Below are 22,726 nucleotides of genomic sequence, written 5' to 3' on the forward strand. Positions count from 1 at the left end.
GTATTTTAATAGTTGTCACAGGTCCATCTAGCGACAGTCCATGGCGGGCCAGTGTAATGGGAATATCTTCAGCAGATCTGGACCAAAGCTGCAAACTGGCTTTTCAGTACACGCTCATTCTAGTTTTTGCAATTTTGCACGCATTCTGGCGCCTAAGGCCTGGACCGTCTGTGCTCAGCCGTGCAGTGCCTAATTTAGGGTGGACGGTCAGCGGGATTGAGGTTTCTAAGTGTCTAAATCCCTTTTGGCAATGATACTTAAGCTTCTAAATCAGTTCGGCATTGCACGGCTGAGCACAGCGACGCCTCTAAATACCTTTAAAAATCTGGGCCTTAAGCACGTTCTTGATTGAGTTGGTGTTGGTCCTGCTTTGAGCAGGGGGTTGGACTAGATGACCTCCTGAGGTCCCTTCCAACCCTGATATTCTATGATTCTAAGTCCCGCTGAAGTTAATGGAACTTGCTTAAAATGAAAAGCTCTGCTGATTATGTAAATTAATCCTGTGTGTTATGGTAGCCCCTAAGTGGCGCTGACTAAGATTGGGGCTCCATTGTGCTGAAAGTGTGTCCCTGTCCCAAAGAGCTTGCAGACTGTCTAGACAGGAGGGTCATGCAGGCATTATTGCTTCTGTCGGCCGAGCTCCGTGCGCACACCCGGGCTCCTTGCATCTCTCCATTCCTCCCCCACAAGCTCCCTGAGTACCCCCTCCCAACCCTCTCTGTTTTAGGGAGTCCCTGGAACCCCCACCTCCCTCATGCTAGGAGTTTTGTGTATCCACATAGCCCCTTCCCCCTCCAGACCAGGGTCTTCCATTAAACCCCCTATGCCGGGGGCTCTGTGTACCCCCATTTCCTCCTCTCCCCTATGCCTGGGGCTCTGTGTACCCCCATTTCCTCCTCTCCCCTATGCCTGGGGCTCTGTGTACCCCCATTTCCTCCTCTCCCCTATGCCTGGGGCTCTGTGTACCCCCATTTCCTCCTCTCCTCTATGCCTGGGGCTCTGTGTACCCCCATTTCCTCCTCTCCTCTATGCCTGGGGCTCTGTGTACCCCCCTTTTGCCCTCCCCCTATGCCAGGGTTCCCCATTCTTCCTGCTCCATGTCAGGGGCTTTGGGTGTCTCCTTCCCCCCCACTCCAAAGTACCTTTCTTTCCCCCCCAGATTGGAAGGGACGGCCAGACCTATGGCCCAGTCCTGTGTTCTGTCCATTAGACAATGCTTCTTTCTTACTTGTTCACCTGCTGTGCCTGAGTGCTTTGCTGAATCGGGGCCTATGTTAACTCACGCTGCGCATGGGAACAGGGAATATTGCAGATGATTCATAATGGTGAGTATTCACGACATAAGCCCGCTCCGAAGAGTCACCCTCGTCCCATAATGGGACAGAAACATTAGTTGCGACCTCAGAGGCCAATCAGAATAGCTTGGATGCTGCAGTGACGCGCTTCTGTGCGAACGTCAGCCCAAGATTTATTCACACCAGCTCTTCAGCGAATAGGTTTGCACGATTTGGAGAAAACGGCAATCTCACGGTGCTCGCTTCTTGGGCGGAAAGAGGCAAAACTAATTAATACGTCATCTGAAAACAAGAGCTGTCAGACGACTGTCACATTGTCTAGCTGTATCGTAGTCAGGGGGCTTTCTCTTTGTTGTTCCGCTTGGCAGAGTATCACAATCAGATCAGCTATCGAATCCCTTTTAGAAATCAGTGTTCATCTGAGGTCCGCGTTCAGCAAAGCACTTAGGCACGTAACTTTAAATACATCTAGTTCTGGGCATAAGGGAATCATAAAGTTGGACGGCTGGAAGGGGTCTCGAGGGGTCATCCAGTCCTTCATCCTAGTCTGGGGCAGAACTCTCCCTCCCGTTCAGCTGGAGTAGAAGGGCTCTACAAGCCACCGATCCAGTTGGGATGGATTCCACCAGCAGCGCCATAAGGCTGTCCTCTGAGGAACCCTCCGTACGTCTCTGCGGTAGAGGCCATGCCAGAGCTGGGAAGGCTGCGTCAGAGGGTGCAGCGATTCCAGGCAGGGCCGTGGCCCATAGGTCAGCCCCGGGAGGCTGCTGTAACTTTGACTGGCCCACGGGGGTTTCTAAATTACAGCAAGGGCCACTGTAGTCCCAGGTGCAGCCCGGGGTCAGAAAGGCGCCACCCCCCTCTGTGCTGTGTACAACTCAGAATCTCACCTGTTGACTCTCACGGGCAGGGCCGGCTCTAGGCACCAGCGTTCCAAGCATGTGCTTGGGGCGGCACTTCTCAAGGGGCGGCGTTCCGGCCCTCTTTTGGGGGCGGGGCTCTTTTTTTTTTTTTTTTTGCTTGGGGCGGCATAAAACCTGGAGCCGGCCCTGCTCACGGGCCTACTCAGATGCTTATCATTCAATCAAGTGCTTAAATACCTTGCTGAATCAGGGCTTCATTCTGCTTTTCTTACTCAGCCAAAACTCAGTTCCCATCGAATTCAAGAAGAGAGTCCCCAAAGGTTAGATTTTCAAGATCAGGGCCTATGTTTTTAAAAAGCACATGGGTTTCTCGATGGGTGAAATCTTTTATGCTTATGGGAAGCAAATCTGACTAGTCTACAATCAGGAGCTTTCCAAGTTTACTGACTGTCCTGCAGCGTGCACGGCTAGGTGTTCTGGTAGCACTTACTCACCCGAACAGTACTTGAATGTTTACTGTAAATGCTAACGCCTGCAATGAAACTCACTCCAAACATAGATCTCCTTTCTTTCAAAATGCATTCATTTATTCCTTCCAGAATTATTGATCTGACTGATTATGATCATCCAGAGGGCTGAATGTGGAGGCCCGAATTATAAAATGAATGTACTTTGATTCATTTGCTTTGTAAATTGCTTTCTCAGCATCCATTATGTAGTGTTACATCGCTCATTCTCTTAAAGGAATTGTCTCAGTGGAAGTTTCTTCTTTGAATACAGTTGCCTGATTTACTATATTACTAAGCGCCCGTGGAAAGCGTTACACAGGGGCCGAGCCTCATTCCAGCCTCGCTGGTGTTAATCGGGCGTAACGCCAACATTATGCTGGCACCTGAATGGTGGAAGTGAGATCAGAATCAGGCCTTCTAAATTGAACATAAGAACGGAGGGTGGTAGGGGAGAATGATTGAATTATTTTTGCTACCCCAACAGATTTGGTTGAAGAGGAATACGTTGGGTAGTATTTTTGGGCCAGCGCTTTAGATTGTTTTCTTGCATCACAGTAGAGCTTTGTTGTAACCCCTTGATCTTTACACCTATCCTTGTAAGATGGAAACTTTAGGACGGTCTTTTACCCGCCTCTGGTTTATGTCAGACTGTCCACAGCTGGTAGCGCGAAAGCTTTGGAAAGGATTTTTTTCTAGGACTACTGTTTCTGCGAAAATTGATTTTCTCCAAGGCTTGCATGATCCATTCAGAGTAGCCCAATGACCCACGAATAGACAAATTTGAAAAAAAGTTCCTAGCTCGCAGCCAGTAAGTCTGGCGGGTGAGAGGGGAATCATGAAAATACAAACAGATCTTGAGAAAAGATGGTGAGGGAACCCAGAAAACTTCTGCAGATGGTAGACGTGATACATGGCGGGAGCGGGAAGGAAAGGAAGTTCCCGGCGCAGGAGTGATGAACTGGGGTGGCAAACTGACTTAGAATACCGTTTACTCATCCCTGTTCTCTCACACACACTATGTATAGCAATTACAGCTAGGAACCTGCAGTGACTCTTATGCTTGGCTGCAGCTTGAAAGTCCATACTGGCCAGGATCTAAAAGAGTTGGCCTGCTGGTTGCAGGTTTGGTTTCCCCTGCTGAAGCAGGGTCCTTACAGGGTCTACGTTGGGAACGTGGCTGCATCACACCCTTCGTGACTCCCGCCTTTGCTACTGTGACCAATAAGAAGATGTTGGTCACATATTTACTGGCTGCCCTGATCGGCAAGGGCTGCCTGGTTCCCTCGTGCACTTGCATAATGCCCTCCCTTCAGCTGTTGAATGATAAAGATGCTAATAGGCTTGACTTAGTCCCACAAACTATAGGGCTACCGCAGTAAGGACTAGGGTCTGAGAGATCTAAGGTCTAATCTCCCCCAGCCCAGAATCCATAGATTGATAGACCAGAAGAAGGGTCCATTTTGATCCCCAGCCTGACTTGCATAACGCAGGCTGATGCAGGGGTGGGGTGGGGTTCTTGACCCTGTCATCCACCAAGGGCCCACTGAAGCACAGAGGAATTTCCAGTCATCTTCTCTGCTAATGACCACTGGTGGGGTGGGACCTTCAGGTCAACAGCCCTGGGAGCTGAAAACGTGTCAGCTCGAGGAAGGAAAAGGTCAGGCCTCTTTTTCCAGCTCTGCTTTCGCTTCCCTGATGATAACAGACAGCTTGGGTTTTATTCTCACTCCTGCCCGGCTGCATCTGCGCAGAACTCGTGGCGGCATGGCTGCATTAATATAACGTGCTATTTTATCCTCAATGTCTGTGCCAGTGTAACCCATCCCTGCTCAGCGAGGCTGTCTGTGCCCTCAAGCGGTTAGAGTCAGCTACAGCCTTTGAGCTGAGGAGGAGGGTGGGTTCTTTGCATTCAGATCCAGCAGCACTTGTAAGTTTAGGACCTGCAATAGCTGACCCGTCAGTGTCTGAAACAAGCATCTCTCCCTCATTAAATAGGCCTGAAGGGATCATCGAGTCCAGTCTCCTGTTATCGCATATAATCATTTATATCATTATTCCATATAATGATATAATCCAGCCTCCGGTCACCCCATCACATAACTCCATTCATAAACATATCAAGCTCTGTGTTCAAACGAGTTAGATTGTTTGCTCCCGCTGACCACTCCAGGGAAGAAAAATATAGCATGGAGAAAAGCATGGAGAAAATCCATGATTTTCCTGCCATTTTAAAAAGAAATATGAGTTCCGTTAAATAATAAAGTGGCTTGTTTATGCAATGGTTACGATGGTTTCTACTGCATAGGAGAACACTTATTTCTATATGCTTTCTATAAAAAATTACTGGATCCTTTTTAAGTGACTTTAGCAACAATTTTTTTTTTTTACTTTAAAAATGATAGCACTATGGAGTGGTTGAAAGTGATGACATTGCTCAGGGAGAGCTGGCTGTATCTTTAAAAGTGGCCTACTTTTAATTGTATTACGGATGGAGTAAAATGACGCACATTGTGGAACTGTTTACAACACAAACACAGCTTGCTGCAGTACCACATCCCCTCCTTTTACATAAGCACAACCCAACCTACAATAAAACTGCAGAGCTTTGCCAGGGACTGGCCCTCAGCTAGAATCAAAATAGATAGTTCCAGAAAAGAGATGTAACCAGTATGGCCAATCCCCAAACTGTTCAGAAATCATGAGATTGACTTAAAAACCATGAGATTAAGCAAACCAAAAACTAACAAACGGGGGGAAAAACAATCCCATTTTGGGTTCATGTTGCCTTCTAGTTTCTGAGCCTATAGGGTGCTCTCAGGTCATAATTTCAAGTTTTTCTCTGCAACCACGAAGACTAGAAGCTTTTTTTGTTTTATGAAAGCTGAGGTTCTTGCATAACAACATGACTCCAGGAGCAGGAGCTTTAAGGAAAACACCAAAGATCCCAAGGGTCAACATCAATGTTTAGCTGCCATCTTCGTTGCCTATGTTTTGAGCATGCCTCTGTTTCCTACCACGTATCATGGTTGGTTGACTCGTTACCTAACGGTAATGACTGGAGAGCTGACCTGTTTCTAGAACAGGACATGCAGAAGCAGGTTGCAAACACCAAAGAATCTAATTACTTTGTAATCCGTCAGCTAAAAACATCCCATAGAAAGGCATTGGACCTTGGTTCTCTGCTATCTCGTGCAATCATTTATACCAATGCGAAGGGCTGCTATTCTAGTTGGCCTCGTGCATTTTATAGCCTTGCATTTTACACTTGGCACTGGTGTCAATGATGGAGAATCTGGCCCATCACCGATTTCACACTAGATTGATAACAAATAGAAATGTGCGAGTCCCCTTCTTCTTCCACTGAGCACGGTCGGATTGTGCAGCTCCCCGAAGGATGTAGGGCAGTGTCTCTGCAAAGACTTCAATGGCCAGTCCCCCAGCTATGCCTCCTCTTCTACATACATGCCTAAGGTCTCATGGGGGCATGGTGATAGACTGCTCTTAGTGGAGAATGCAGGGGCAAGGGGCTGGGCTGGGGAAGGTACCGGAGTGCATGGGGGATGTGCTGTGGGACATGATGCTGTGCTGAGGAATGTGTAGGCGGGGACATGACACGACACTGGGGTGATGCCGTGCTCTGGGGAAGGTTCAAAGGGATGCCGTATGGGGCGAGAGAGATGATACTGTGCTGAGGTAGTGGGGTGGGGGTAGCAGTGCTGTGATTGGGAGGGTGCTGGACAGAAGGGCATGGGATGTTGTGGTGGATGGCGGACACAACAGGGCAGAAGGACCGCTAAAGAACCTCTCTCTGGGACAGCTAGGTTACCTTTACTAGAGATGGGCGAATCACATTTCGTAAAAGAGGTGGACAAATTGGAGGAAGTCCAGAGGACAGCAGCAAAAACGATTAAAGGTCTAGAAAACATGGCCTACAAGGAGAGAGTGAAAAAAAATGGGTTTATTTAGTCTGGAGAAGAGAAGACTGAGGTAGACAAGATAACCGTTTTCAAGGATATAAAAGGTTGTTACAAGAAGGAGAGTGAAAAATTGTTCTCTTTATCCTCTGAGAATGGGACAAGAAGCAATGGGCTTAAATTGCAGCAAGGAAGGTTTAAGTTGAACATTAGGAAAAACTTCCTAACTGTCAGGGTGGTTAAGCACCGGAACAAATTAACTAGGGGAGGTTGTGGAATCTCTGTCGTTACAGGTTTTTAAGAACAGGTTAGACAAACCTCTGTCAGGAATGGTCTAGTTATTACTTAGTCCTGCCTTGAGTACAGGGGACTGGACTAGATGACCTTCTGAGGTCCCTTCCATGATTCTGTGATGTTATAATAGTTTTTTCAGGTCTCTGGCAATTATGAAAAATTGAACATTGACTGCCACCGCTGATTCAGGGTGGAAATGAAAAAGATTTTTTCCTCCCAATTTTTTTTTGGTGAATGGGAAAAAATGCAGTTAGATTTTGAGCCTTTTTATTATTTTAAAATCAAATGAAAGGAAAATTGGACACCAAAAGTCATTTCAACTCGAAAAATCAAAGCATGTCTTCTTGCAAATGGAATTTGGAGGAGCGGTGGGAGTTTTTTAGGTTGTTTTTTTCCCCAATCCTCACAAATTAGTCTTTAGAGGTCACCAAATCTGTATTTTTTTCACCCCCCCCCCCCAAAACTGTCAACGATTTTTGCCCGGTTCTACTCTTTGCAGCAACAAAGTGCATCGAGCAAGGTGCTCAAAGCTGCCCCTAGAGGGCAGCACTAAGCAGAGCTGCGGCAAATCCCTACAACAGGCTAAATTATCCAGAGTCAGAGCAAACAAAGAAGAAAGGTAGAGCAGTTGGCTGAAGAACAGTGCAGCCTGTGATTAACCCCGACAACCCCTGATACCTGCCACACCAACAAGGGGAGCTCCAAAGTCAGGGTTCCCCTAGGGCTGGTTCCAGGGACTGCACCATGTAGGGTGACCAGACCGCAAATGTGAAACATCGGGACAGGGGGTGGGGGGGTAATAGGTAATAAAGACCTCAAAATCGGGACTGTCCCTATAAAATCGGGACATCTGGTCACCTTAGCACCATGGAATCTTTATTACTGTGTTCAACCCACGGTGATGGACGCTCTATGGTAAAGAGAACCCCTCTGTTCTTAAATGCAGCTGCCAGCCCCATAAGGCCACCGGGGGCAGAATTGCAACCAGTTCTGAAGGCAGAGCTAATACAAGTGCATGTTCTGGGGTTCATAAAATAAAATAAAATTAATGGAGATATCCTATCTCCTAGAACTGGAAGGGACCTTGACAGGTCATCAAGTCCAGCTCCCTGCCTTCACTAGCAGGACCAAGTACTGATTTTTGCCCCAGATCCCTAAGTGTCCCCCTCAAGGATTGAACTCACAACCACCCTGTGTTTAACAGGCCAATGCTCAAACCACTGAGCTATCCCTCCCCGATAGTAGCAACACCACGCAGGCCGCTGTGTTCTCACCACTTGGTGTCTCTTCGGGTATGTTGACCCAGGTTCACAAGGCTAAAAATAGCAACGTAGACATTCCTGCTTGGGCTGGAGCTGGGGCTCTGAAACCTGGCGGGGTGGGATAGTCTTGGAGCCGGGGCTCCAGCCCGAAAAGAAATGTCTACACTGCTATTTTTAGCCCCACCGCCTAATCCCTGTGAGCCTGAGTCAATTGACCCGGGCTCTGAGACTCGGTGCCGTGGGTTTTTCTTTGCAGTGTAGACATAATTTGGTGTATTCAGGACAGAGCACAATACAACAGTCTCAGCCAGAGAGGTCAAAGACCTAGATGATCTTGGTGACTTGAAAGGTAACACTTCCACCAGCGTCTGAAGATGAAAAATCCTGCTAAAACTAGTCTGGATTAGTTCCGCCTTAAGGAAAATGGAAACTCTTTGCATCTCAGGGGAAAATTTGCTCCCTCTACTCATGCATCATTACTAGCCTTTCCCTTCCTTTAAAATAAATTGTTTTCATTCGTTTCAAGCATCGCTCTAACCATTTCATAGCTCTCCTTGGAGGATTATTCTTACATTCTGCCTTGGCACTATGATGAAGTCAGAATCCCACAGCGTTGCCAGCTCTCGTGATATTCTCACAAATGTTATGTCGGTGTTTTGATTTGAAGGCCCAGCTCCTGGAGTCAGGTGATGACATGAAAATCTCAGCTTTTATTAAAAAAAAAAAATCTAGCTCTCGTGGTTGCAGGGAAAAACTTGAAAATGTTACTCCAGCGAACCCTAACATTCAAAAAAACCAGCAGGACTCCCTCTCACCCCGGATTTTTCAATTTAAAAAAATCTCATGATTTTAATTCTTCTGATTTTGGGAGGGTCTGACTTAGGATTTTTGACTACTCGAGGTTGGCAATGCTGTAATACACTGTGGAAAGATTTTCAAAGACACATGTGACTGTTTGGTACCTAACTCCTTTGACTTTAACTAGAAATTAGGCTCCTAATTCCCATGTGTGCCTTTGAAAATTTCCCCCTGGAGCAAAATGTACCATCACCTCAAGGTGTTTTAAATCGGCATCGTTTTTTCTTTTTAAACACCAATAGTACCAATAAACAGAGATAATTTCTAAAGGGTGGATTCTTTTACAGTCACGTAAGTTCATGTCTTTGCTCGCTCTTGTAAGGCATTTTTTAATAGTCCCCTGTAAATCTGATGGATCTAATTTGTCTGGTGTTTTTAGTTCAGAGAATGACAAAGGCTGGGAGGAGTTGGGTACCAAATTTCGTGAAGGGAATCTGATGCCTGGTTCCCTTCAGTCCCATTGAAAATAGTAGCTAAAATGATGTGCATAATATTCCCTAAACAAGGAAGGAAAAAAATGTAAAAAGGTGCTGGCACATTTTTTCTAGTATATTTTTTTCCTCCTCGTACGCTACATGTAGAAATGGAGAAATTTATTTTCTTTCTAGAGATACTGAAATATATTTATTTTGTTGTAAGAGATGATGTAGTTTGAAAACACTCCACGTTGTAAATAAAACTGGAAAACAGAATTGAACTATGTGTTATTTACAAATTAAACTGTTTGCTAAAAGTCCGACATGTGATTTGATTGATTTTATTTCAGGGCTGGGGGTTTTGTTTGTGATGTAAAAAAATGTTGTTGTCCTGTGGTTCATGTCTGTGAAATGTTGCTTGGTGATTGTGGTACCTCAACAGTCGGAACTGTGCCTGTCTTTGATTGATCTGTAGCTCATCGAAAATAATTGAAAAAAATAATAAAAAAATGTGTTTGACTCTGAATGCCACCTTCAGTGTATTTGAAAGAGAAAAATCCTGCTGTTGGAAAGAACATAAGAACGGCCATACTGGGTCAGACCAAAGGTCCATCTAGCCCAGTATCCTGTCTTCTGACAGTGGCCAATGCCAGGTGCTTCAGAGGGAATGAACAGAACAGGTAAACATCAAGTGATCCATCCCCTGTTGACCAATCCCAATTTCTGGCAAACAGAGGCTAGGGACACCATCCCTGCCCATCCTGGCAAATAGCCATTGATGGACCGATCCTCCATGAACTTATCTAGTTCCTTTTTGAACCCTGTTATAGTCTTGGCCTTCGCAACATCCTCTGGCAAAGTGTTCCACAGACTGACTGTGCGTTGTGTGAAAAAATACTTCCATTTGTTTGTTTTAACCTGCTGCCTATTCATTTCATTGGGTGACCCCTAGTTCTTGTGTTATGAGAAGGAGTAAATAGCACTTCCTTATTTACTTACTCCACATGAGTCAAGATTTTATAGACCTCTATCATATTCCTCCTTAGTCGTCTCTTTTTATTAATCTTCCCAGTCTTATTAAGCTCTCCTCATGCAGCAGCTGTTCCAGACCCCTAACCATTTTTGTTGCCTTTTTCTGAACCTTTCTGAGGTCCAATTTATCTTTTTTGAGATGGGTCGACCACATCTGCACGCAGTATTCAAGATGTGGGCGTTCCCATGGATTTATATAGAGGCAATATGATATTTTCTGTCTTATTCTCTATCTCTTTCTTAACGATTCCCAACACTTTGCTTTTATGACTGCCGCTGCACATTGAGAGATCTGGCAGGAATCCGAAGGGGCTTTTCAGATATATTTTTGAGTAAGAAGCAGCAGCGGTCGGGGGAGAAGGGAACACTGAGTAAACAGTGCTGGGGTGGCTTTGCGGATATAGCCAAAGGAAACCACAGGTGTGTTTGATTGTTTTTCTCTGTTTTGTGGAGGAAAAGGACTGTACCAAGGTGCTCAGTTTTGTGTGTGTGGGGGGGTGGCAGTGCACTCTGACCCTGATCCAGATAAGCCCTTAAGCATGTGCTTAGCTTTAAGCAGGTGAATAGAGCTCAATGAGACGTCTCAGATGTGTCAATTTAAGCATGTGTTAATGGTCAGAAGTGGCTCAGGGTAACATTTTCCAAAGTCATGTAGGATCCTAAAGTCCATCGACTTTCAGTGACACATAGTCGTCTAAGTGACTTTTAAAAATGGAATTTAGGCACCTAAATCCCGTTGGTGCTTCTCACAGGGTGACCCTGGCCCTTTGAGATGAAAGAAGCCAATACACCCGGCTCGAGAAGGCACCTGGCCTCTCGATGGAGGTGATCGGCAAGTGAGAGCTGCCTAAAAAACAAGTCAGAGACGGGCAGCGGGAGAGAGCTACAGGAGACCCTGTCAAGGGAGCTGAGTTCAGCAAAGAGCTGGAGCAGAACCTCTGGTGAGAACTGACCACAGCTGGGGAAAGTTTGGTCAATGGGGTCCCCTAGGAAAAAGGGAAAGGTCCAGCTTGGTCAGGCCCTGCCCGAGCAGGGGTAGGACTTGCATTCCACTCCCCAGGCCTCGTTGCCTACTGCAGGTAGCCCTTGGGGTGAGGACTGGAGTGGAGAGTTGCCGGAGGGGTGAGGTGCTGGAGAGCGCTTCCCCTGAGGAACCTTGCGGGGAGCTCTCTTGGGGGACACTGGTAAGAGTCCGGGGATGGCTCACTCTCAGATGGACGACCTGGAGTGTGGGGCCCTGGACTAAAGACAAATGGAACTGGGGATGCAGTGCTGCTATTGACGCCTGGGTGGGGGACCTGGAGGTGATGTCCCAGAAGAGAGGACTGGGAAAACGGGGTTACCTGTATACTTGGACTGTGGGTTTGCCGGGAATGGTTCTACGACCAGGGTTTTGGAGGAACTACTCCACTGGTGTATATGAATAAATCATGTCCAGAGGTGGGACTTTGTATTTCACAACGAGGGCTATGCTCCTTTTGTAGGCAGGAAAAAAGGGAAACGGAAGCAGATGTGCAGGTCATGCTGCAGCCTGCCACTGGAGGGCGCCCTAGGCAGGGACACCATATCACAGTGCTTTTGAACATTTTTACCCTAAATCTCAATGAACGTATTTAGGCCCCTAGCGGGAGTTTCAGAAACACCTTGGCACCTCGATCTCATTAATTTCAGTGGGTGTTAGGTGGCTAGATACAGAAAGGGAGACAATTGTACCGGGAACCTGAGCTCAGGCCCCCGTCCCCAAAAGTCTGTGTAAATCAAGTGAAATGGGAGGGGATGCGGCCCTAGCAAACATGACGTGCTGGGGCCCTAAATTAATCTCGATGAGTCTGCCCAAATGCTTTTGAAAATCCCAGGAGGTGCCTAATTACCTTTAAAAATGTGGTCCTTCATCATATTTGAAAATGGGACTTACGCTCCTACAGCTGCACAACAAAAAATTGTTTCAGGTTGAAACAACTTTCAGGAGTCAAAACTAAATGTTTTGAAATTTCCAGAAAATCGAAATGTCAGAAGAACCAAACCAAAACCATTTGGGGTCAATTGAAACATTTTGTTTAAATTTCAACCATTCTTCACAGTTGAATTTAAAAAACAAATAAATGAAATTTCGAAATAAACATTTCAGATGGAAAAATTGAAATGTTTTGATTTTTTTCAGATTTATTTATTTTTGAGGGCTTTTTCCAACTAAAACAATTTGGTGAAACTGATATGAATTTGTGAAATATTTTGGTGTCACCAAATCTGCAATTTTTTTGGACCAAAAATAAATGTTGATAAAAAATATATATCCCAGTTCTACTCCTAGAGACTTAGGACCAGATTTTAAAAGGTATTTGGGTCCCTAATGGGGTTTTCAAAAGCCTGGACACCCATTGAAATGAATGAGATTTAGGTGCCTTTTGATCCTACTAGTTACCTTGAAAAATCTGGCCCGTGGGCACTTTTGAAAATTTTACCCTTTGGCGCTTTTGAAAACCTTATCCAAATCCACAACAAATATAATTTGCTGCGTATTACTCACCAAACTCTACAGCCTTTGGCCTTTATTCAGCAAGACACTTAAACAAGAAGCCAACACTAAGCCCATGGAAATCAACCTGAAGCTTGTGAGGAGTCGCTGAAATCTATGGGATGACTTGCTTGCTTAACATTGGGCAAACACCTTGCGGAGTCCAGGCCTGAAGGTGGTAACAGAGATCCAAATTAAAATGCACTGTGAATGCCGCCTGTTTTGCTGATTTTCCTGGGCACAAGAGACGTGGCAGAGTGTAGCTGATGTATTGTGTCGGTAGGAAGAGTGTCTATGACTTGGGGTGAAAAAAGGACAGTGGAGGGGAAGGGTGTCATAGCAGTAGAGAGAAAGCTTTGCCCCTAATTATTGCAAAAGGGGACAAGATCTTTTGTCATTCAGCTTGGGGGGGCTGGGGAGGATTAGTGAAAGAAGCGACGAGCTGATTCTAAATTGGGCAGTGTATGTGTAGCACAATAAATGGCTAGAGACGTAGACATTAATCTGATGCCATGGGCTAGGCCAGCCTCTCCTCACCGATTTCCATCAACACCCTCCCCAGCTCTCCCAGCTTTTCTAACTAGATTTATTCATGTTTTCCCCTTTTCCTTTCATGCCCAGCTTCCCAGCACCCTACTGTATAGACATGGGGTGGGCAAACTTTTTGGCCCGAGGGCCACATCGGGGAATAGAAATTGTATGGCGGGCCATGAATGCTCACAAAATTGGGGTTGGGGTGTGGGAGGGGGTGAGGGCTCCGGCTGGGGGTGCGGGCTCCAGGGTGGGGCCAGAAATGAGGAGTTCAGGGTGCGAGAGGCAGCTATGTCTGGGCTGGGGGTGAGGGCTGGGGGTGAGAGGTTTGGGGGGGAGGAGGGTGCTCCGGGCTGGGATCGAGGGGTTCGGAGGGTGCGAGGGGGATCAGGGCAGGGGGTTGGGGCATGGGGAGAGGCTCAGAGGTGCAGTCTCTGGGTGGCACTTACCTCAAGTGGCTTCTGGAAGCAGCGGCATGTCCCCCTTCCGGTTCCTATGCAGAGGCGTGGCCAGGGGGCTCTGCACGCTGCCTAGGGTGACCAGATGTCCCGATTTTATAGGGACAGTCCTGATTTTGGGGTCTTTTTCTCACATAGGCACCTATTACCTCTCATCCCCTGTCCTGATTTTTGACACTTGCTATCTGGTCAGCCTAATGCTGTGCCGTCTGCAGGCGCCGCCTCTGCAGCTCCCATTGGAGCGCCGGAGCGGGCCATTACAGTGGGCCATTGGAGCCGGAGGGGAACCATGCCATGGCTTCTGGGAGCTGCGTGGAGCAGCCCCCAACCCTGCTTCCCGGCTGGAGCACCGGAGCAGGGCAAGCCCCAGACCCTGCTCCCCAGTGGAAGCTTGAGGGCTGGTTTAAAATGGCTGACAGGCCGGATCTGGCCCACGGGCCGTAGTTTGCCCACCCCTGGTATAGACAGAGATGTCTTTAGGAAGCCTCTCAATGGGCTTAACCTTCCCCCATGCACTTAAAGTTTTCTCAGCAGTGCAAGAAAGGAGACCAGCTCTTATTGGGGAGTTGGATGCCTGACTCTTAGAGGACAGTGAATTCCCCAACTTCTAATGGATTAAAACCAAAAGAGGTTGGAATTGACAAACGTACTGATGACCGCTACAGAGCGTGACTGCTTGTTCTAATAGCAACATTCCTGCGTTTTATTCTGTGGAGCCGCTCAGGAGAGGCATTTTATTTCAGTTTTAGATTCACTTCTTTCCCCCCCCCCTTCAGAAAGGGGCGAGCCACCTTTAATCAAGTCAAGATTCAGTGATGAGAATCTCCTTTCTTTGCCAGCGAGTGCTACCAAACAGCTAACAGTTCTACAAACCCTAATGCAGATACAACTGGGTTTTTTTGGGGGGGGGAGGGTGTTCCCCCCACAATAGCCCAGAAGCAAGGGTGCTGGACCAAACTGTAAACCCTGGATAGGATGGAAACCATGTCAAACCAGGGGGTGCGGCAGCACCCCTACTTCCAACACCTATGCCTGGAAGGGGTTAATGAGGCTGAGAAGGGGCCAATTAACCAGCTAAGGCCACAGCTGAGGGGAATTAGGTGGCCAAAGTCAGGCTGAGGGTGCTCAGCTGAGAAGGAAAAGGCAGGGCTAGGAAAAAGGCTAGCAAAAGAAAGGGGCTGCAGGGAAGTAGCCTGCAGTTATTCCCTGGGAGTTAGATGGTGTGGGAGAACTGAGTGATTTGCAGTTACATCCCGAGAGGTGGGAGCTGGAGCACCTAGAGAAGGGGGAAGCCAGAAGCTGTAGGAGAGAGTCTAGGAAAAGAGAACCATGATCCTACAGTTGACAGTCATAGGGTCCCTGGACTGTAACCTGGAGCAGAGAGTGAGTGTGGGCTCCCCTACCAGTCCTGGGGAAGTGGCCCCAGAGGGGTAGTGAATGAGAAGACTGCTGGTTAGAAAAGACTTTGGTCCCCTGGAAGGGGAAACTCACATAGTGACTTGGCTGGAGGGTCAAGTCATGAAGAGGGAACCGGCTGAGTCAGCAGCAGCGAATGCCCCAAGCCTTGGACCCGGAAAGAGCTAATCCCCAGAGTGGCCAGGAGGAGGTGCTATCTGTGGTGAGTGTACCCTGGGATGGGGGTGGAAATAGGAACCACTAAATTGGCCTTGAAATGCATAAAGCAAACAGCTGTGCTCCACCTTTGGCCACATGTCCCTGACCCCAGTGAAGTCCGAAGAGATGTCTGGATTGAGCTAACGCCTTGACTTGGCAAAGTGCTTGCTGAAATCCCATGGACTTCTTGGGAATTAAGCAGCTGTTTAAAGTTAAGAATGTGCTCAAACAGTGGCTTTAGGGCAGAGCACAGCCCTGGTTTTGTGGCTAGACCCTGGTGCAGGGATCCCCGAGAACCATGTTCTATTCCTGGCTAGGCTGTTGAGTAGTCTTGGGTAACTCAACCTGCCTTTGTGCCTCAGTTTCCCAATAGAGAGAGTGATACTTACGAAAATTATCCTTACCATCTCTGTAGAGTGCTTTGAGAGCCATGGGTGAAAAGTTATCTTGTATAAAAGCAAGGCCTGGCTACTTAATCTTCTCTAACTGCATGCTCTGGGGCTTGCAGGTGTCTTTTCTAATCTGAGTCCAACAGGCTGAGTTATATTTAGAACTGCCAGTCTTTTTCTGTTTGTATTATATGAAGTACTCCTCACGGACCAGGACCCCATTGTCCAACTGTTCTATAGAGCGATGGATGTCTCGGAGCAAAGTCCTTTCTCACACAGCCCTGTGTTAATGTTTAGCACATGCTTCAGTGTGTTCGTGACATGGAACCTTAAATATCTTCGGCCCTTGGACGCTGTTTGGTAGATGTTTCTTCACTAATGGTGCAAATTGGAAAATGATCAGGTTGACTTTCTCTAAAGTATGGCAGATCTTGGCTTGAGAAAACAAAAGGCTTCATTTACCATGGCTTTATTGTCATTTATGAGAACGTACAGAAACTCTGGTGCCAGAGAAGCAGCCCACAGACAACACTAAAACAGTGGCGTAAAGGCTCAAAACAAACCCAGTTTAACATGGCATGCTGCCCTCGTTAGTCACAGAGGTTGGATATTTCACTATACCTTGTCATGACAATAGCTGGGGAGCAGTGAACACTTAGTACAATTCAGTTTCATTGAGGAATCCTTTGATCATTGTCAGATGTGACTAGATCCACGAGACAGCTGTGGGAAGATCCTTCCGCAAGGCTGATTTCTTGGTCTGGTGGCTAATCAGACCTAGGAAACAAACACACACAACGCCATGGGAGCTCAGGCATATAGGGCAGTGAAACAGGTTTATATTGCCAGTAGTGTTCGCCACTGCTATTCAGCGATTCCTGGGACTGCAATGGATGGCTTACTTTTGGGATTAAAATAGGTATAGATTTCCTCCTAAATCAGTAGCTACTAGGTCAATGCTTTAGGCAGGGTCTGGTTAACGTGTACTATTCACTGGGCTAGAAAGACAATGAAGTCCCCTTCTCTTTCTGTTTGCAGACTGTTCACAATCAGCTCACGGCTGTTTTGGTTTTAGTCTTGATTCACGGAGACGCTGCCCCTCCGCATGCATCAGCACAGGGGAGTAACGGGGCATAAAGCTCCCTCTTTTTCTCCGGTGCAACCTGTTGGTATTGCTACCCATAGAGCAGTATTGTCAGCCTTCTACTACCCTTCCTTTGCCAGTGGGCAGCGATCGGCTTGGCAAGGGCAGGGAGCAGTGGAGCTTTGACTCTGCCCCATCAAACGCATTGGCCAACACAGAGGGGAAGATGCTCTGTGCCAGGTATGACTTTCCCCACTCACCCAGCCAGCCAGGAGGCACCAGGGACTAAATATAATACTGAGTCTGGCTCTGCGCTGGGCAGTCTAACTACACCCTTACCACAGCCTAGCGCTGAATTAGTTCCATGAATCATTTTTGCTTGGTAGATTGACTGGCCAACATTAACACAATGTCCAGCTCTACTGCTTAGACCGCCTACGTAGGTCTATGGGGCTACTAGGGAGTGGCTCTTCTAGCCCAGGAAGTAGGAGCCCATGCGGAGCAGAAAGCAAGTCCCCAGTTCAGTATCTGCTGCTGATTTGAATGGAATTACTCTAGCCCTCTACTGCTTGCTACGAGAGCTAGTCACAAATGGCATTTCTGACACTTGTGTTTTCAATTTTTCCATCCCAGTTTGGGACGTGTCCTATTTTTTTGCAGAACAGAAATGCCAAAAAAATTCAGTTTGGAAACACCGAAAAACCTCATTGAAACCTTCTTGCTTTGAGAATGTAGAACTATATTATTAGCTATAAGATTAAAATTTAATCTGAGAAAATCGGAGAGCAATAAACCAGGACAGTCTGAACAAAATAGGCCGCTGCAATTTTGAACCAGTTCGAACAATTTCTGGGGAAAATATCTTTGGAATCGATACGGTCGCATGAAACATTTTGACTTTGATTACACAATGTTCTCAACCCGCTCTGCTTGGGACAGTCTTCCCAGGCAACCGGAGTGTGTAATCCATGCGAACGCTGCTGTTTGCCTCCGCCCCCCTTGCTACTGACCTCGAGCTCATGTACTAGTTCTTTAGCTTATGCTGTCAGATCAGAAGTCAGGACAACCTAGCTATGGGAGCAGTTTGCGAGAAATAGACGTTTGGAAATTCAAAGTGTATCTGACTGACCTAAATAGCGAGTGGTCAGAAGGGAAGGAGATGATGTTGTGGTCTCCTTTTATGTACCTCTTTGTAGAGCTGTGGAAAACAAGGAAAACCCATCTGTGAATGTACTAACGGTGCAAAACATCCATTCAACCCTCACTCCTTGGTATACTGCATTATTAAAGAGCAGAAGAAATTTATTTTTTATTTATGCCTCGTCTTTCCCGTCTGCCTGATCTTTCGGAAACTCTTCCCCCTTAAAAACTGCCCCTCGTTGACTTCTGTTCTCGTTCTTTCACCCAAGATGCCTGTGCCCATGTGCCTGCCTCTCAGAGCTGCCCGGACGACCTTGGCTTGGCCTGGGGCGTTGCCATTTGGGTGATCAGAGAGGGATTCTGATACTCTCAGAGGCCCTGTCTCCATGCTGTCAACACTGCAGCTGGACGCAGGCCTTTCAGCCTGGGTAGATGGTCATGTGCTACCTCTGCTCGAGCTAGTGTGGAGATTATGGCAAGGGATAGCCACCCGAAATACACCCAGGGGGTCAGGTGGGCTTGTACTTGGGTGGCTAGTCCATGCCTCAGCCCTTGCCACAACGTCCCCACTACTATTTTTAGTGCATTAGCTCGAACAGAGCTAGCCCTGGCTGGCTGGCCTGGCCTGGGAGACATGCTTCCAGTGCTTTCCTAAAGAACCCAGCCTTGACTCCTCTCTGTGGGAATCTGACCCACTCCCCATCCCACTAGAAAATTTCCACAGAAAATTTTGACAAACGAAGAAGTGTGTGTGGGGTTTTCTCTTCTCCTCCTCCCCCACACCCCGCCATCTAAACATTTCCACACAAAATTTTCAAGTTTTGTTGGGTGGAAATTTTGAATCCTGAAAAACTTTGGGCCACCAACATTTTCTGGTTTGGGCCAAACTATTTTGGTAGTTTTGTGTTTTTGGCTTTTTGACAAAAGATCGAAATTTCCCACAGAGAGCCAATACTTGCATGAAAAAATTCATTTTGTCAAAACCCACAATTTTCCACTATGAAATGGCCTTGACAGAAATCTTTCAAGTAGTCCTAGGCCGCCCCCTTCCAATCCTTAAGTCGCTACGTTCTCAGGAGTCTGCCTAGAACTGTCTCTGTTCTACCATTTCAGCCATATTCCGCTTGTATACCTGTAACGTTTCGTGTTGATAAGCCAGTGCACAAAGTCCTTGGCCTTCATCTTGTCCAAATATCTGGTAAAATCACTGGTGAAGGTGCCTTCAGAATGCCGCTTTATGTCGGAAGTAAAACTCTGAGCGCTTTTCGATTCAAAAGATTGCCATCTGTTTGGGAGAGAGGGATGGGAAACGTTAAGGAGGGTGCTGCACTGGGATGGATACAGGGTCCTGTGGAGAGCACGCTGTGGCAGCAGTCAGCAGGCATGAATTCTGTTCCTGCCCTTGCCGCTGACTTGCTATGACAACGTAACTGTAGGAAAGTCCCATCCCTTTTGTCCTGGGTGTGTTTAGACTAAGTTCTCCAGGGCCCAGACTATCTAGCGTAACAGGGCCCTGATCTTGGCCTGAGCCTGTAGGTGCTGCCATAATACCAAAACATACATTGCTTATGCAGAGCTACACTATATACAATTAATAATAATACATTGCCTTTCTTTAGCGCGCGTCTACTGTAGATCTCAAAGTGCTTTATCAAGGGGGTCAGCATCATATCCACATTTTACAGATGGGGAAACTGAGACACGGGGCAGTGAAGTGATTTGCCCAAGGTCCCCCAGTAGACCAGTGGCAGAGCTAGGAGCAACCCAGCTCTCCTAAATCCCTGTCCAGTGCTCTACCCACTAGGACCCACTGCCTCTTAGTTACCAAATAATCTACAACAGGACCTGGCACTGCCTGCTCAGTGTCTTACAGGACCAAATCTATACAACACGAGCACAATGTGGTCCTGCTTCATCAGGACAATATCCAGCTGTGGAGGGGTTGCAAGTGCTTCTGGAGGATAGGATTAAAATTTGAAATGGTCTGAACTAAATAGGATGAAATTCAATAAGGACAAATGCAAAGTACAGGTCTGTCGCATCTTACGCGCAGTTAACATGCGCGATTTCAGCTTTACGTGGTCGGCAAAAGCAAAACAAAAAAGAGAAATAACAATTTGAATACTGTACCTGTAGTGTGGGCGAGTCTGCCCGCCATTGAACTCAATGTAATTTTGACTATATGCGGTGTTCGCTTTACGCGCTAACGGTGGAACGGAACCCCTGCGTAAGATGAGACAGACCTGTACTCCACTTAAGAAGGAGCTGTGCACATAGAAAATGGGAATAACCGCCTAGGAAGAAGTACTGCAGAAAGGGATCTGGGGGTCAGAGCGGATCACAAGCTAAATGAGTCAGTGTAACACTGTTGTGAAAAAAGCAAACATCATTCTGGGACGTATTAGCAGGACAGGAGTGTTGTAAGCAAGACGCGGAAAGTAATTCTTCCGCTCTGATTAGGCCTCAGCTGAAGTATTGCGTCCAGTTCTGGGTGACGCACTTCAGAAAAGAGGTGGACAAATTGGAGAAAGTCCAAAGAAGAGCAACCAAAATGATTAAAGGTCTAGAAAACATAACCTATGAGGGCAGATTGAAACAAATGGGTTTGTTTAGTCGGGAGGTGACTGAGGGAGGACATGAGAACAGTTTTTTTTCAAGTACATAAAAGGTTGTTACAAGAAGGAGGGAGAGAATGTTTTCCTTAACCTCTGAGGCTAGAACAAGAAGCAATGGGCTTAAATTGCAGCAAGGGAGGTTTAGGTTCAGACGTTAGGAAAAATGTCCTAACTGTCAGGATAGTTGAACACTGGAATAAATTTGCCTACGGAGGTTATGGAATATCTGTAACTGGAGATTTTTAAGAGCAAGTGAGACCAGCACCTGTCAGGGACAGTCTAGATAATACTTAGCCCTCTGCCATGGGTGCAGGGGACTGGACTAGATGACCTCTTGAGGTCTTTTCCCATCCTATGATCACTAGGGCTCCTAGATGATACTGCAGTGCCTAATAATATGGTCCATATTCTCTGCTCCTTTCCTAATGCACCTCACCATCTTATTCACTTTTTCATCTGCTACCCATCGCAATATGCCGTACCATCACCTGGCAGCAAAGCCAAATAAAACCAAGTAATTGACATGATTAAGCTGTATCTGATGGGTCGCATTTGTGTTCTCTCCCCCTACTTCAGCCCGGTACCACCAACCCACGGTGTACTTGTCAGTTTCAAACGCACCTTACCTAGACTCATCGGACAAATTGTTGAGAACAATCTGCCAGCTGGCTGGAATCAACACCACGATTACTAGTCCATATAGGAAGAGGCACTGTATGCTTTTCATTTGGCCTTCTGTACAAGACAAGAACACCCAAGGTTATAATTTGCCAACAAACTAAATCCAGACTTAGCTGGATGAATTACAACACAAGTAATTTCGAAGTGCATTTCCAGCACTTCGATGGGTGGAAAATTGGATCCTAGGACCTGATTACCTATAGGCATATATAATGGTTAGTCAAAAGTACATGATTACAAGAAAACAGCTGTATATTTCAAAGACTCATTTTATGGTAATAAACCTTACCCTGCACTCCTGTCTATATGGTCCCCCTTACTATAGCAGCCAGCTGCGCACCTCACAATCTTTAGTGTATTTATATATATATATATATATATATATATATATGTCACACACCCACCCACACACACCCTTTAGAAGATCTAATTAATAATGGTTCAAAGGTTTGAAACCGGGGTGCCGGAACAATTTTTATGGGGAGGGGTGGGATGCTGAGAGCCAATGAATCAAATTCTAAACCCTGTATATGATGGAATCCACTTCAAGCCAGGGGGTGTAGCAGCGCCCCCTGGACCGGTAGTTTGAGCCCCAACGTTTGAAATTGCTCATTATCCCCATCTCTTCCTTTAGCTGGTCACTTCTAGGACAACAACACATCACTGAAGCAAGTAAATCAGACCGTTTCCTGAGGAGGTTAGTCAAAATCCAAATGATTATTTGATTTTTTTTTTAAATCTCCCTAGTTTCATGAATAATTTAGACTGTTTAAGCCTTTCCCAACCATCAGATACATCACCCTGACTTCACTTCTTCAAAGTGCTGAAACTGGATACTGAGAAGGGGGAAAAGGCTTACCTTGCACAAGAACCAGTGGTCTCCTAAAATCAGAATCTTGTTTTCCTTGTACAAACCGGTTGTGGCTAAACTCTGCTCCTCACCAGTGCTTTTAAGCTTGTTAGCAGGATGCTAAAAGATGACAGGTGGGTCACCGGTACTCCTGGTTTCAGTTGCATGGGTCGTTATGAATCATTACATGGTGGGTTTTTTTATGTGTGTGGATCTGTTGCAAAAAATACAGTTGCCGCATTTTTTTCAACGTACGCCTTCAGCAACGTGTTTTTTGCAGTGCTCAGACCAATCAAGCTACCTATCAATTTTTCCCTTGTAGATAAACTAGTCCCTTATTGCCACAACACATCCTATGTGGAGAAATGATTTCTGAGCCTGCAGGGTTTCTGTTCCAAACACCTTT

The 22,726-nt window shown here is 46.5% G+C and overlaps 1 protein-coding gene across 1 annotated transcript; it reads right to left on the minus strand.

Moving 5' to 3' along the window:
* Positions 1 to 16,463: 16,463 nt before the first annotated feature.
* Positions 16,464 to 21,519, minus strand: LOC101941010 (pro-glucagon-like). Its single transcript, XM_005291869.4, has 4 exons — positions 21,416 to 21,519; positions 19,307 to 19,459; positions 18,164 to 18,232; positions 16,464 to 16,727 (listed from the first exon to the last, which is right to left on the minus strand). The coding sequence occupies exons 1-4, from the start codon at positions 21,514 to 21,516 to the stop codon at positions 16,718 to 16,720; spliced, it is 333 nt and encodes a 110-aa protein (XP_005291926.3). The 5' UTR covers positions 21,517 to 21,519; the 3' UTR covers positions 16,464 to 16,717.
* Positions 21,520 to 22,726: the final 1,207 nt, after the last annotated feature.

The sequence above is a fragment of the Chrysemys picta genome, chromosome 22 (assembly GCF_011386835.1).
Source record: "Chrysemys picta bellii isolate R12L10 chromosome 22, ASM1138683v2, whole genome shotgun sequence".
NCBI lineage: Eukaryota > Metazoa > Chordata > Testudines > Emydidae > Chrysemys > Chrysemys picta.

Coding starts and splice junctions, on each gene's coding strand:
- LOC101941010 (XM_005291869.4), bottom strand. CDS start 21,516: ATGAAAAGCATACAGTGCCTCTTCCTATATGGACTAGTAATCGTGGTG. Junction 19,460..21,415: donor AATTTGTCCGATGAGTCTAG/GTAAGGTGCGTT, acceptor TCTCCCAAACAG/ATGGCAATCTTTTGAATCGA. Junction 18,233..19,306: donor ATCAACACGAAACGTTACAG/GTATACAAGCGG, acceptor TGTTTTCCACAG/CTCTACAAAGAGGTACATAA.